Source organism: Peromyscus maniculatus, chromosome 23 (assembly GCF_049852395.1).
Source record: "Peromyscus maniculatus bairdii isolate BWxNUB_F1_BW_parent chromosome 23, HU_Pman_BW_mat_3.1, whole genome shotgun sequence".
Classification (NCBI taxonomy): Eukaryota; Metazoa; Chordata; class Mammalia; order Rodentia; family Cricetidae; genus Peromyscus; species Peromyscus maniculatus.
In genome coordinates this window covers 61,054,423-61,070,868 of record NC_134874.1, presented here as the reverse complement: position 1 = coordinate 61,070,868, position 16,446 = coordinate 61,054,423, and the positions used below count along the sequence as shown (strand labels likewise).

At 37.2% G+C, this 16,446-nt stretch overlaps 1 protein-coding gene across 1 annotated transcript in view; it reads left to right on the top strand.

Moving 5' to 3' along the window:
* The first annotated feature begins 6,865 nt into the window (after positions 1–6,865).
* Positions 6,866–16,446, top strand: part of LOC143270534 (vomeronasal type-2 receptor 116-like) — a 52,682-nt gene continuing 43,101 nt past the window's right edge. The window contains exon 1 of the mRNA XM_076560869.1: positions 6,866–7,196. Coding sequence (XP_076416984.1) covers positions 6,979–7,196 — 218 coding nt within the window. The 5' untranslated portion in view covers positions 6,866–6,978. The remainder of the gene's footprint in view (positions 7,197–16,446) is intronic.

Genomic DNA, 16,446 nt, shown 5'->3' with positions numbered 1-16,446 from the left:
AGGCCCTATGAGGCTATCCTGCATTTCTCTCTGTTTCTCTCCTCTCTATTCTTCTAACTAATATTTCCTGCTGTTCCTACTCAAGAGTACTCTGGGGGAAATGTGGGGGTGAGGGATGGCTCTCCACAGAGGGGCACTATTAGAAGGTATGGTTTTGTTGGTATGGGTGTGGCCGTATTGGAGGAAGTGTGTCACTGTGGAGGCAGGCTTTGAGTTCTCATACATGCCCACTCAGTGAATCAGACCGCATGATGTTGTTTCCAAGTCAAGATGTAGTGACTCTCAGCTCCTGCTCTAGCACCGTGTCTGCCTGCCTGTTGCCTTGCTTCTCACCCTGATGATAAAGAAGTAAACCTCTGAACTGTAAGAGAGCCACAAAAATTAAATGTTTTCCTTCATAAGAGTAATAGAAACCCTATCCAAGACAGAGAGAATTTAATATTACACAGTTATCAAGGAAAATATCACAAAATTCCTCAGTCAGTTAAAAATAGATTTGTAGATGTAACCAACAGTCTTATTAAATAAGAAACACAGAACCAATGTAAAAGAGAAAGCCGAGAGGTCAGAGATGAGAGCTAAAATCTCACCCTTCCTCCTGCGGTGTCCCAGTTTCCCAAAAGAGAGCTATATCCTGTCTGTCCGTCTTTTTATAGTATTTTGTTCTGCCTTCGCATTGGTTGTAAACCCAAACATGTGACTGCCCCGTCACTGTCTGTATGTACAGCCCCATGGGTCTTAAAGGCATATATCTCCAATGCTGTCAGTATCCTTGAACACACAGAAATCTATGGGATTAAAGGCATGTGCCACCACCGCCACACTCTTGCTATGGCTCTAATAGCTCTGACCCCCGGGTAACTTTATTTATTAACATACAATCAAAATCACATTTCAGTACAATTAGAATACCACCTCATTTCCCCTTTTCTATTTTAATAAAAAGAAAAAAGCAAAAGGTTATAACTAACAAAAGAAAAAATATATACAAAAGTACAATAACTATATACAATATATACAAGTAATAAATACCTAAACAGGTATTTGACAAATCAGAGAAAATAATTCCATTATCAATCCTATTTTGGTAAATCCAAGATGTATCTAATGCACTTTCTATCCTAATTAATTTTCAACTATAACTAAGTAATCTTCAACCATAACTAACTAAACTTCAACTCCCTTAGAGACCCAAGTAGGGGATAATATTAGCTAACAAAAATAAAAACAGGAAGTGAATGCAAGCAACTTCCAAAAATGTTGTGAGTTGACAGAAACAGCCAGCTACCTGGGCAGTCACCTGAGGTTTCTCCGCAGTGTTGGGGCATCATCTTCAGCCTATAGGCTTAGTGTATCTGACAGACTCATTTGTGAAGTAGGATGTACACAAGGTCAGCAGTTCAACCTCACATTGGGTGAGAGCAGTCCACATATCAGAAACACCTGAATTCCACTAGTGTCCTGTCATGATTCAGGATTTTAAATTCTGGAAATTGTTGACAGTTTTTTAATTCAGCTGTCCATTCTTCTTGGCTGTGTATATATGGCTTCATCTCAACATTCCCTTCTTCTCCACATCCCTCTATTAAATGCCAGTCTACTATTGAGAGGTGTGAGCTTTCAGCTGCTGTTCCATTGCACAACAGAAGCCATCAGCCCTCTGCCTGTTAAGCTGCCTTCGAAGAAAAGGGCACTGTACCTTTACCTGATTGCGAAGGCCACTTCAGAGATGGTGCCATATTGTCCTGGCCTCAGAAGATGCCTTTTGATAAAGCCATAACCACACTTTTTTTGGCAAGAATCAGTAGTCCTTTGTTTCGTGTTCTGTCTGTCCATTTTGTCCTGTTGATTCGAGGATACTTTGTTGTCCAGTGGCTAACTTTTGCCACAATGAAAGTTGACTCCATATGCAGTTTCTTCAATGCCCATATTTTCTCTGAAGTAGATTGGTACTGCCAGGAGTCAACATGTCTCAAAAAAGAAAAATTTTCTAAGTTATTAAAACATTTTAAATGCCATATTCTGTAGATCTCTGAAGGGTTTGAAGATGACCTATCTAAAACATCTCTGCTCAATTTTTAAAACATATCTAATATGACTACAAGTTCTACTGTAATGTCTAACTACTAACTTTCATTTCTTTATATCCTAATAGTTGGTAATAATAACATTCAAGGATCAGAAAATTGCATTACATTGTTAAATGAATGGTATAAATACAATTAGAAATATACATACAGCATTTTCTAACAATATCAGTTTCAAATTTGTATACAATATAAAACAATCCAATCCAATGTAAAGTATTTAAAACTAGTAATTGTCTTTTCTTTTCTTTCTTTTCTCTTCTTTTCTTTTTTTTAAAACAAGAACCTTAAATGTAATCTCCTTTGCTTAGCCTTTTTCCTAGCCCTTGACAATAACTTGTAACCAACCCCCCTAAACACTGAAAATTATCCCAGAACCAAAACCCATTAAAAAGGCCAAAAAACCACCCACCCCACACGATCTCTTTGGGAATGTGGGCGTCATATTCTTAAAATTGCTTCCTGCTGGGTATGGGTAAAGTTTTCTTTATCCTGAAAGAAAAATTTTAGGTTAATTGTCAAATTCTAGGAGAGGTAACTATATCCTTCATTATCCAGTCTGTGTATAATGCCAAAGTTCAGGGTTTATCTCAAGTCCTTATTCAAGTAGTCTTTGAGACTGGATCATCTCAGCTAGTCATCTCAAAATTGCTCTGAGCACCTTGTAGTTCAAAGCTGATCTGTGGATGTTTGCCAGTTTCATGATATTATTATTGTCCACGTGGAATTGTTGTTGTTCTGGGGCCCCATCTTCTTCCTGGAGACTTCAGTTGATGTTAGGCCTGGCCATGATTTCCTGCAGAAAACTGAAAGAGACTCAAACAGAAAGACATATATATGCAGGTAATTGAAGCCTTTTTTTTCTAGAATTAGTTAGTACTCTATATGACCATTCATATCTTAACAAAGTTTAAAATGTATAGATATCTATATATCTATATATGTTAATCTTGTAAATTTTGATATAAAATTCATACTTTAAGAAAAGTTTAAAGAATCAGAATAGAATCAAAGAGTTGAGATTAGTAATAGAATAGTCCCTTAATTAATTTTGCTTTTGTCCTGTACCATAGCAGAAGATGGCTCTTTTATTCTGGCATGATACAGGGAGTTTGCATTTTCCTTTTAACAACATGCTTGAGTTTAAAGAAGGAGAGAGCCATTCTCCAACTCCAAAGTCAGCTTTAAATTTTAATTGAATTGGGACTATAGTGTCAAATCTTTAGAGAAAAGCAGAAACAAACATTTAGAAGACATGAAATTTTTTAAATAATATATACCCATACGCCATTTTACTATGTTTCTTGGGATAGATGATTTGTCCCTTTTCTTCAGTTGTCTCATTTGTCCAGTGTTCTTCAGATTCCTTAACCTTCATTCTCCTAAAAGACAAAAACAAAAACCTTTCCCCAAGACTAATTTTGGGGCTGTTCCTTTTTGGCAAGTTATTATCTGATTAAATGAAAAGGCATGTGTTATTGATGCAAGTTAGTTTAAATTGGATGTTCATGCTGGTTGATGAACTATCACCTCCTCTAATTAAGAGGTCTCTCTTGTTCAAATCGAACCTTTATCAATTTTGATGGTACCCACAGCTTATCTTCTCCTGTAGAAACAAAAGCAAAACCTCGTCCCCAACGTAATACATACCCTGGCTTACATTCTGAGGTCAGCACATCCTTAAAATATATAGGCTGATTTAATTCTGTAGTTTTTTCTATTACCCAATGTCTCTCTGCAGCTGTTGTTCCTTTCTCATTGGCATTCAGAAAATTCAAAGTTAGAAGAGCATTATGCAGTCTATTTCTGGGAGTTTTTGTTACCCATTTCTGTTTATTTAGCATATTCTTTAGAGTTCTGTTTGATCTTTCTATAACTGCTTGACCTGTAGGATTATGTGGTATGCCTGTAATATGCTTTATATTGTAATAAGCAAAAAACTGTTTCATTTTAACAGAGACATATGATGGAGCATTGTCAGTTTTGATTTGTGCAGGTATACCCATGAAGGCCATAACTTCTAGCAAATGAGTGATTACAGAATCAACTTTTTCAGAACTCAAAGCAGTTGCCCATTGAAATCCTGAATAAGTATCGATGGTTTGGTGTACATATTTCAATTTTCCAAATTCTGCAAAGTGAAACACGTCCAACTGCCAGATTTCATTTCTCTGAGTACCTTTTGAGTTACATCCTGCTGGTAATGGTGTTTGATTGTAGAAGGTACAAGTAGGACATTTCTTTACTATTTCTTTGGCTTGTTGCCAGGTTATGGAAAAATCCTTTTTTAAACCTTTACTATTGACATGATGTTTTTTATGAAATTCTGAGGCCTCCAGCACATTTCCTATCAACAATTTATCAATCTCATCATTGCCTTGTGCTAGAGGGCCTGGCAGACCAGTATGGGATCGAATGTGAGTTATATATAAAGGATGATTCCTTTTCCTGATTGTATCTTGTAATTGAATAAATAGTGAAGTTAATTCTGAAGCATCAGGGATAAATTCTGCAGTCTCAATATGTAACACAAATCTTTCAGCATACTGAGAGTCAGTTACTAAGTTGAGAGGTTCTGAAAAATCCATTAATACCAACAGAATATCATACAATTCTGATTTTTGAACTGAATTATATAGACTTTGAACCACTTTATTTAAATTTTCTGATTTGTAACCTGCCTTTCCTTGTTTGTAAACCCAAACATGTGACTGCCTCATCACTGTCTGTATGTAAAGCCCCCCAGGTCTTAAAGGCATATGTCTCCAATGTTGGCTGTAACCCTGAACACACAGAGATCTATGGGATTAAAGGTGTGTGCCACCACCGCCACACTCTTGCTATGGCTCTAATAGCTCTGACCCCCGGGTAACTTTATTTATTAACATACAATCAAAATCACATTTCAGTACAATTAGAATACCACCACTTAGAGTAGTCACTGTATACACTAAGTGAGTGATTCCACCATCATACATATGAAAACAACACATGACATGTTCTGGTCAAGGACACATCTCCATTCATGTTTAATGAAGCATAATTTAGAGTGCACACAATTAGAAATGACTTGATTGTCCTTCAACTCATGAATGCAAGATATTGTATTATTTGATTTTTTATGCAGAGAAAACATTTTTCTTTGGTTTTGAGATTGTAATATTATCATGCCTGCTCTCACATTCATTTCCTCCCTCCAAATTTTCTCATACAGCCATTCATGGGCTCTTTGATTGCCAGGAATTTTATCATCAGTTACTGTTGTTACATGCATCAAGCATATATATATATATATATATATATATATATATATATATATATATATATATATATATATATTCCTACATACATATAAGTACTATTCAACATTTCAAGAAAGGCAATCCTATTATTTTGAACATACAGATGAATGCAGAGATTATGTTCAGGGACATGAGCTAGGCACAAAAAATCAAATGCTGTCTGACCTCATTCAAAACTGTATCCTAAAGTCAATCCCCTGACCTAAGTTTGAATGGTGACTGTTAGAGGCTGAATATCAGGGTGTTGAGGAATTGCTTGTCAAAGAACACATTTCAGTGACAACAGAGGGGTAATTTAAAGAAATACTTCAAGCTGGGTGCAGAACTACTACTACTACTACTACTACTACTACTACTACTACTACTAAATATACAGTGTTGAATTGAAAAGTACTTTGTATATTTTTTAAGGATTCCAATAATCAAAATTTTGTAAGGTTATACATAAGAGACATCCATTTTTTAATTTATAGCATTATTTCTCCTTCCATTTATCTACTCCAAATTCCCCAGTGTAGTCCTCGTTGCTCCTTTGAAAATCCTTGGCCTCTTTTTTTCATAAATTGTTGCTACCTATCTAACTTATATACATATACAAAATTTGATTTGTCTTATACTATATAATAATTATCCATAATATATAACAGTATATTAATGGTATTTCTGATGAATAGCATTACAGGAGAGAGGAAGAAGTGTATAAATCAAGTATGATTCTATTTCACTGTGAATTTTTAAAAATGTAGAGGGGAAAGGATGTACCAGAGTCTACTAATAGCAGAACACAGAATACTGCTTGGGAATCTTAATATTTTGAATGGTTGAGGTGGGAAATGATCTGTACTTGTCTGGAATGTCCTTACTCCTTTCTCCATCTTCATAATTATTTCTACAAGGAGGAGAAAAAAGACCAGGAACTCAAGATAGATACAAGTTCATTGTGCTTCTGAAAGGCAGACACTAGAAACTGTCATCACCACTACACCCTCTTGTTAAATCATTGTATGGAATATTACAAGTGCATGCTTTGTGGCGGCCAGCTATTGCTTTTTCTCAGTGTTTATAATTTTTATCTGTGTCTTCCAAAACAGCAATCTAATTAAAACAATCTGGATTGACGACCTACAATTCTGTCTCTGGCTATGGCACTCTTCAAAGCCACTGTGGACCATTATGAAATCATATAGGTGGGTGAAGAAGGAAAGAAACAAACATATTTTCCACCACGATAGAGGAGGCAGGTGCAGAGCCCCAGGACTAGGAGATCCCCAGAGCACATGTGTGAGAGGGGAATAGAATCAAGAAAAGCCAGCCCATTCAGGGCCACTCTAGTTACAGTTAGAGGAGAAGTTCAGCACTCTGACTTACCCTCAGTTGTCTGGACTTTGCTTCTGTTGGTGCTCTTGTCTGGCATGAGAACCATAGACTATGTGCAGCCTGAGAGCCTGATGCAACATCAGGAACAGCTGCAGCATACAGAGTCTCCTCTGACATTGTTGAGGTCTGAGCCTGTTCCATGACCTAAGTCAATCATCTCCACAGCTCAGTCTAGTTGCAGGGCATTGTCTCTGTGTGGTGCAGACCCTGACATGTCCCTTCCTTTGCTTTGTCTCTTCCTACTCCTGCAGTCTTTATTTACATTAGGTGAAATGAATCATCAGAGATGCTTTGATTACTGGAAGCCCAGCACCTATATGAAGGCTGACATGATCCTAGGTGCATTTGTCCCCATTTACATCACAATGGAAGGATTCTACAAAAGCCATATGTTTTTTGAGACCAAACCGGATATATTTGATAATTTTCTGTAAGTATTTGTGTGACTGTGCTAAGGGTATTCTGGCTACATGACAGTGCGTGCTCCTCTGTGCACATGTAATTCCTTTGAGTATAATGAACTGTATACACAGAAATGTGAAACTCATTTGCAAACTTTCCTCCTTCATTATGCATCTTACAGACCTTTGCTTTCCTTTTGTTTATTTTTTAGTCAGGTAGAGATCAAAGAGGGAAAACAACTTTTGTGTCTGTCCATTCTGTGAGTCCACAGACAGTCTTATATTGTTTTCACACATTGACTCTAACATGACAAGGAGAGGCTCCACCCTGTTCTCATATTTTTAAGAATCTAAATGACTACTGTAGGAATGTTTCTTTCTTTCTACAGACCTGGATAGTTTCTGCTAAATCCCCATGTCCTTAGTACATGGTTTAGCATCTCCTCTCCCTCAGGTTCTTGCATTGGTCTCTTTAAAATATCTCAGAGTTTGGACACTGTGGTCATGTTTATTACTTATTAATTCCTTATTGATATTTTAATGCAGTGTTCTGAAATCACATCCTTCATGCCTGATAGTCTGTCTTCTGCTTTGTCAGTTCTCCTGGGGTCACTTTCCCCTGCGTTTTTATTGGATGTTTTGTGTTTTTCATTTCCAACATTTCTATGTGTTCTTGCCCCTGGAAGAATCTCAGTTTCCATTTAGGATTTGACTTTCTTGGTACTGAATCTTTGATATATATATATATATATATATATATATATATATATATATATATATATATATATATATATATATATATAATTGCTGTTGTCCTTGTCCTTCAGCCTTTGTTTTCCTGTACAGTGTTGCATCTTTTCTCAATGCCCAGTTGGTTTTGCTTGCTTGTTTCTATGTTCTTTTAGGACATCATCTTTTTGACTTTTGAACTACTCATCTGGCACTTGGCCTCTCTCAGTATCTTTGAGTTCATTTGTTGGTTTCTTATGATATTGTGGAGGATTTGTTTGGCCTTGCTTTTTCATATTTCCTGCTTTTTTCTATTGTTGGTACCTTTGTTCATTTGAACATTAATTCTAGATTAAGATGGTCCTCTACTGAGAAGTATCTTCTTGAATGTCCAATCCATGCACTGCTCTGTGAGCAGGAAACAGTCTTCCAGGCCTGTAGTCCTGGTAGTTGTGGTATTATGGAGTATGTGAAAAGAAAAATGCCAACATACATGCCTAATTTATTTAGCACTTAAAGTTCTCTTAGGAATGCTTTTACAGGATGGAAAGACTGTATATAGTTCAGTATCATGCGACAGCAGGAGGTCGATTGAGTCCCAAGACCACGAGAAAGAGAGACTCTATCTTCAGGGATAGGCAGTAGGGAGGAAAGCTTGAACTGTTAACTGACAGGAGCTTCTTTCAGGAGCCTGTTTGATCTGTCATAGGTGGATTCAAGTCACGACTTCCTGACGGTTACATTAATTTTTTAAATTACTCTCAGAGATATAAGTTTTAGATATATTGTCATGAACACTGTTTATAATCGGTGCTTAAATCCTCATTGTATAAAAGAACAAAACCAGTGTTCGTGTACAAGTGGGGTAGACTTGTACTTTATAGACTTAGTAAAAACTTGGGGACCAAAAGGATGGTGCTCAGTTACAAACATGAATACTTTTTCTTCTGGCCAAATTTTATACACACTCTCTCTCCCTCTCTCTCTCTCTCTCTCTCTCTCTCTCTCTCTATATATATATATATATATATATATATATATATATATGTGTGTGTGTGTGTGTGTGTGTGTGTGTGTGTGTGTGTGTATACATATACATATATATGTCATATATATGACATGGATATTTTCAGCAGAGTCAGCCAGCAGCCATTTTAACTCTATGTTTAGTAATCTATGAAAGAAAATTAAAAATTTTGGCCTGTGACTATAATAATAGTAGCCAGTGCTTTGCCAAGGCTAGATTAATAGCTTATTAGAACTCCACATACTACTAACATAAAACTCTGAAACTTAGAAATCTTTAAGTCTTATTTTCACATACCTTAAGTCACTTCCTCAGACCTTTCCAACTTGTGTGTACATAATATATCCCTTCCTAAGACCCTCAAACTTATATAAACTTTAATCCTTTTTTTTCTATCCAATCATTTACCAGAAGATATATATGGCTGATTAATAGGAAGAATGATTGAAAAGCAAGTTCCTTTAATAAATGAATAGTAAAAAGTTTTTTTCTTTTTGCTGAATAATAGCATGATAGCTTCAGTTTGGTTTTCCTTTAAACCTAGTTTGTGAGGATATCTTTTTCAGTATGAAGCCTGTCAGCAAGATGACCCTGTCTTGAGTCTGCCTTCTTCAGCAGATGACCTATTATTTAAAAATAATCAACACATAATTTTCACATATTATGTGGACTGATGATGCAGCTGTAGCCTTTTTAGGAGGAGCTGGGTAGGTCTGCTTGCTTCTGCTAAACTTATAAAACAACAACTTGTTAGCACCACCATCAGAAATCAGAGAGACCAATTTGAGTAGGAAGTATATCAAAACTACCACTGTATCAGTTAAAATGACAGAGACTTACCTGATATCTAAACATCCATCTGCAATTCTCCATGGTCGTCTCTATGACTCTGTTGGGAGCAGGGCTGTCACTTCTTGGATGTGACACACAAGACACTATTAAGATTTTGGTTGCCACACAGGGGAACATCTACCTTCAAACACCAGACTCATGAGGTCTGAGAGATGTTTCTGTGAAGGAGGAACTAGGGAAAACTGTCCTACCTTGGCTGGGCAGAGTAGGGCATCTAACTCAATAGTGTCCACATTTTGGCACGGACCTGGAGGTGGGTAAATTGTGTGCCAGGTATTAGCCCATTTGTCCACATTAGCACAACTAAGGAAAGGTCAAGGTGGAGTATGTTTTTCCACCATATTTGTGAATAGACTTAGAAGCTGATTCTAGAAGCTAGTATTTTTGTGTATCAGGGGAAGCTTTTCTTGTTAAATAGTCTACATTCCATATTCAGCAGATCTCTCTGAGCAGTGTGAGGGACATCATTTAATTAATTAACTATACCTGATTTTAAACAAACTTTACTTATTTTCAGTTACTTGCTTCATGATTGTCCTTGATAGCATGTACAAAAGGCTATGGCTTGCCCCTCTGTAAATGAATTACATTTATACTCAGCATTACCAAAACCACAGTTTGGAGCACAGTAAAAAGTGTGATCATTTATAAAGTAACTGACTGTTGCTTAGATTCTAATGGCTCCCTTGGGGGAGGGGGTGAGAAGGCACAGCATCATCGGCACAGAAACCAAGAGTCCATTGAAGGGAAATAACAAACTCTCTTATTCAATAACAGGGAAGCCCTTATATAGCCCCCTCCCAGTGCCTAGTCTGTGTGGTCATCCCTCATTGGCTGGGCATGATCAGGAACTTAGACAGGGACTGTTGCTAGGTCCTAGGCAGACTCTGCATGATCAGGAACTCTGACAGCAGTCAGAACCTCTGACAGTGACCAGGAACTCTGATAGCTCCTGTTGCTAGGCCCTCAGGCAGACTCCAGGTTGGCTCTTAAGGAAGTACATTATGTGCATACCGTGGCTACTGGTCTGAGCCAATTTCCTCAGCCCTATGGGCCTATCTAACTACAACTGACAATTAACTTCCTTGTCTTAATTATCTTCTACAGTTTATACCAAGTTCATAGTTTGTATAAGATTAGAATTTTACAGTTTTATCCCTGTCAATCTGAGCCTTAAAAATTTGAGTTAAAGATTTAATTGAAGATTTTTTAGCATCAAAGTAAAACCTTAAACCATAAATACAGTCCACATTGTACAATTTAGGTTCTTTGTCAAAAATCAGATGTTCATAGGCATGTGGATTAATGTCAGGTCTTCAGTTTGATTCCGTTGGTCCACAGATCATTTTTATGCCAATACAAAGCTGTTTTTATGACTATAGCTGTAGTAGAGCTTGAGATCAGGGATGGTGATACCTACAGAGGTTGCTTTACTGTAGAGGTTTGTTTTATCTATCTTAGGTTTTTGTTTTTCTATATGAAGTTGAGTATCGTTCTTTCCAGGTATGGGAAAAATTGTGTTGGGATTTTGATGGAGACTGCATTCAATCAGTAGACTGCTTTTGGTAAGATTGTCCTTTTAACTATGTTAATCCTATCTATCAATTAGAGTGGGAGATTTTTCCATTTTCTGATATTGCCTTCGGTTTCTTTCTTCAAAGACTTGAAGTATTTGTGATACAGGTCTTTCACTTGCTTAGTTAAAGTTACCCCAAGGTATTTTATATTATTTGTGACTATGGTAAAAGGTGATATTTCTCTGATTTCTTTTTCAGCCCATTTATCATTTGTATGTAGGAGAGCTAAATTTTTATTGAATTAATCTTGTATCCTGCGACACTAATGAAAGTGTTTATCAGCTGCAGAAGTTCCCTGGTAGAATTTTTGGGGTCACTTATGTATACTATCATATTGTCTACAAATAGCGAAAGTTTGACTTCTTCCTTTCCAATTTGTATTCCTTTGATCTCCCTTTTTTTTCTTATTGCTCTGGCTAGAACTTCAAGTGCTATATTGAAAAGATATTGAGAGAGTAGACAGCCTTGTCTTGTTCTCATTTTAGTGAAATTGCTTTGAGCTTCTCTCCATTTAATTTGATGTTGGCTGTTGGCTTGCTGTAAATTGTCTTTATTATGTTTATGTATGTTCCTTGTATTACTGATCTCTCCAAGACCTTTACCATGATGGGGTGTTGGATTTTGTCAAAGGCATTTTCAACATCTAATGAGATGATCATGTGGGTTTTTTTCTTTCAGTTTTTTTATATGGTGTATTACATTGACAGATTTTCATGTGTTGAACCATCTTTGCATCTCTGAGATAAAGCCTACTTGATCATGGTGGATAATTTTTTGATGTGTTCGATTTGCCAATATTTTATTGAGTATTTTTGCATCAATGTTCATGAGGGAGATTGATCTGTAACTCTCTTTCTTTGTTGCATCTTTGTGTGGCTTGGGAATCAGAGTAACTATAGCCTCATAAAAGGAGTTTTATAATATTCTGTATGTTTCTATTGTGTGGAACAATTTGAAGAGTATTGGTATTAAATGTTCTTTGAAAATCTGGTAGAATTCTGCATCGAAGTCATCTGGTCATGTGCTTTTTTTTGGTTGGGAGACTTTTAATGACTGTGTCTATTTCCTGAGGTGTTATTGGTCTATTTAAATTGTTTTTCTCGTCTTGGTTTGACTTTAGTATGTGGTACCTAAATAGAAAATTGCCATTTCTTTTAAATTTTTTAATTTTGTGGAGTACAGGTGTTTGAAGTATGACCTGAGGATTCTCTGTATTTCCTTGTTGTCTGTTGTTATGTCTCTCTTTTAATTTCTGATTTTATTAATTTAGATGCTCTCTCTCTGCCTTTTGGTTAGCTTGGATAAGGGTTTGTCTATCTTGTTGATTTTCTCAAAGAACCAACTCTTTCCTTCATTGATTCTTTGATTTGTTTTCTTTGTTTCCATTTTATTGATTTCAACTCTCAATTTGATTATTTCCTGGCATCTATTCCTCCTGGGTGACTTTGCTTCTTTGTTTCTTTTTGTTCTGGAGTTGTTAAAGTGTGCTGTTATGTCACTAGTGTGAAATTTCCCCAACTTCTTTATGTGGGCATTTAGTGCTATGAATTTTCCTCTTAGCACTGATTTCATAGTGTCCCATAAGTTTGGGTATGTAGTACATTCATTTTCATTGAATTCTAGGAAGTCTTTAATATCTTTCTTTATTTCTTTCTTGACCCAGTGGTGATTCAGTTGGGCATTATTCAGTTTCTATGAGATTGTAGGCTTTATGTAATTTTTGTTGTTAAAATCTAATTTTAAGCCATGGTGGTCCAATTGAATGCATGAGGTTATTCCATTTTTTTTTTGTATCTGTTGAGATTTGCTCCGTGACTGAGTAATTGGCTGATTTTAGAGAAAGTTCCATGGTTTGCTGAAAAGAATGTATATTGTTTGTTGTTAGGGTAGAATGTTCTGTAGATATCAATTAAGGCCATTTGAGTCATAACGTCTGTTAGGTCCCTTATTTCTCTGTTAAGTTTTTATCTGACAGATCTGTCCAGTGGTGAGAGTGGGGTGTTGAAGTCTCCCACTTAAGGTATGGGGTTTGATGTGTGATTTAAGCTTTATTAATGTTTCTTTTACATATGTGAGTGCCTTTGTATTTGGGGCATAAGTGTTCAGAATTGAGACTTCATATTGGTGGATCTTTCCTGTGATGAATATGTAGTGTCCTTCCTGATTGATTTTAGTCTGAAATCTGTTTTATTAGATGTTAGGATAGCTACACCAGCTTGCTTCTTAAATCCATTTGATTGGAAAGCCTTTTCTCAGTCTTTTACTCTGAGGTAGTGGCTATCTTTGAAATTGAGGTGTGTGCAGCAGAAGGATAGTTCCTGATTTTATATCCATTCTCTTAGCCTATGTCCTTTTTTTTTTTTTTTTTTTTTTTTTTTTTTTTTTTTTTTTTTTTGGTTTTTCGAGACAGGGTTTCTCTGCGTAGCTTTGCGCCTTTCCTGGAGCTCACTTGGTAGCCCAGGCTGGCCTCGAACTCACAGAGATCCGCCTGGCTCTGCCTCCCGAGTGCTGGGATTAAAGGCGTGCGCCACCACCGCCCGGCTAAGCCTATGTCCTTTTATAGGAACATTGAGTCCATTGATATTAAGGGATGTTAATAACCAGTGATTTTTTTGGTTGTAGTGTGTGTTTATTTCCCTTCTTTTGGGGTTATCTGTTCTTGTGGTTTTGAGGGTACATCTGACTTCCTTAGGTTGGAGTTTTCCTTCTAGTGCTTTCTTTAGGGCTGGGTTTGTGGATAGGTATTATTTAAATCTGGTTTTGTCTTGTAATATCTTGTTCAGTCTGTCTATGGTGATTGAAAGTTTTGCTGGGTATATTAACCTAGGCTGGCATTCATAGTCTCTTATTGTCTGCATTACATCTGTCCAGGATCTTTTGGCTTTCAAAGTCTCCACTGAGGAGTCAGGTGTTATTCTGTTTGGTCTGCCTTTTTAAGTCACTTGAATGAGAAAGGGGAAACTTTGCTGCTCTTAATATTTTCTTTATTCTGTATGTTTAGTGGTTTAATTATTATGTGATTAGAAGACTTTTTTTGGGTTCTAGTCTATTTGGTGTTCTATAAACTTCTTGTATCTTCATAGGTATTTCCTTCTTTATGTTGGGAAAGATCTTTCATGATTTTGTTGAATATATTTTCTGTGCCTTTCAGTTGGTATTCTTCTCTTCTTCTATCCCTATTATTCATAGGTTTGGCTTTTTCATGGTATCGAAGATTTCCTGGACATTTGGTGTTATGCCTCTTTTGGCTTTACTGTTTTCTTTTACCAATGCATCTCTTTCCTCTGCTGTATCTTCTATAACAAAGATTCTCTCTTCCATCTCTTGTATTCTGTTGGTTATGCTTGCATCTGTGTTTCCTGTTTGTTTAATTAGATTTTCTATATCCAGCATTTCCTCTGTTTGTGTCTTCTTCATTGTTTCTATTTAAATTTTCAGGTCTTGAACTGTTTCCTTCACATGTTTATTTGCTTTTTCATGTTTTTCTTGGCTTTCTTTAAGAGATTTATTGATTTCTTCATTTGTCTTTCCCTCAGTTTCTTTTTTCTTTCTTTTTTTTTTTTGATTTTTCGAGACAGGGTTTCTCTGTGTAGCTTTGAGCCTTTCCTGGGACTCACTTGGTAGCCCAGGCTGGTTTTGAACTAACAGAGATCCGCCTGCCTCTGCCTCCCAAGTGCTTCCCTCAGTTTTATAAGGGAAAATTTCATTTCCTCTTTAAAGGCCTCTAGCATCTTTATTTAGTTATTTTTAAGGTTACCTTCTGCTTCTTCTACATTGTGATATTCAGATCTTGCTGTTGCAGGCAGGCTAGGTTTTGGTGATGCCAGATTGCTCTTTATGCTGTTGTATGTATTTTTGTACTGACATCTACCCATTTCTTCCTCCAATAGTTGCAAGAGGTTCCTGTGTCCAAGTGAGGTGCTCTTGGTCCACTCTGTGCTTTCTGTATCAATGTTAAAAGGGACCCTTCTGGGTCCAATCTTAGCTCTTGGTCTAATTGAAGCTGGCAGATTCTGTATGTCAGTGACCTGCTCTTGGTCCAGTCTAAGCTAGCTGATTCTGAGACTCAGGGAGCCTTTCTTGGTCTTATTAGGGCTCTTGGACCATTCCGAGCTGGCAGATTCTGTATCTCAGAAAGCATCTTTTGGTCCAATTGAGCTAGCAGATTGTATGTCTCAGGAAGCTACTGGTATCCCAGGGTGATGCTATTGGGGTAGGGCATGGGTCTTGTAGATTGCTGGGTCCTTTGGGGAGTTTTGGTGGGGGAGCCTGACACCGGAATCTTACCTCCTGGCCAGCAACTCTTTGTCCAATGAGAGCTGGCGTTTTTCATGTATCAGGAAGTTACTGGTGTTGCAGGTAGATGGTTATTGTGATAAGGTGTGGGTCCTGTAGAATGCAGGGTCTGAAGGAGGGTTTTGGTGGAGGAGTTGCCCACAGGAGTTTTTTCTCCTGGGTGGCAACTTGGACAGAGTAGGGGTTCTCATTGACAGGCTGTGTCCTAGGGCCTGGATCCTTGAGGCAGGTCTCTTTGGGTGGGAGAAGAGTTACTCACCTCTTGGTCTAATGGGAGCTGGTAGATTCCTTATCTCTGGAAGTTAATGGGGTCACACACAGATGGGTATTGGGTAGGGCATTGGTCTTGTAGATAGCAGGGTCCAGTGGGAGATTTTAGCAGGGGAGTCTACCCACAGCACTTTTTTTTGCTGGCCCGCAACTAGGATAGAGTTGGGTTGGGGTTCTTGGAGACTGGCTGTGTCCCAGGGCCTGGGTCCTAGAGGCAGGACTATTTGGATGGGAGAAGAGTCCCTCACCTCTTGGTCCAATGAGAGCTGGTAGATTCATCAAACATTTGCTGTTAAGTTCTGTTTTCCACAAACAGTAATTGAATTAAAGTCATGTATACAGTGTGCTGTGTCAGATGGATCTTCCAGAACAAGAGTTAAATTAAAGGTACACAGAAGCATGATGTAGATTTTATCTCTCAATCCTTTTTTTAAAATAAATTTTACCCTAACTTTTTGTTACAGATTTTACAGATTTTTCAACCACATTCAATGAATTTACAAACCCTAAGATAGAGAAAGTTTACAG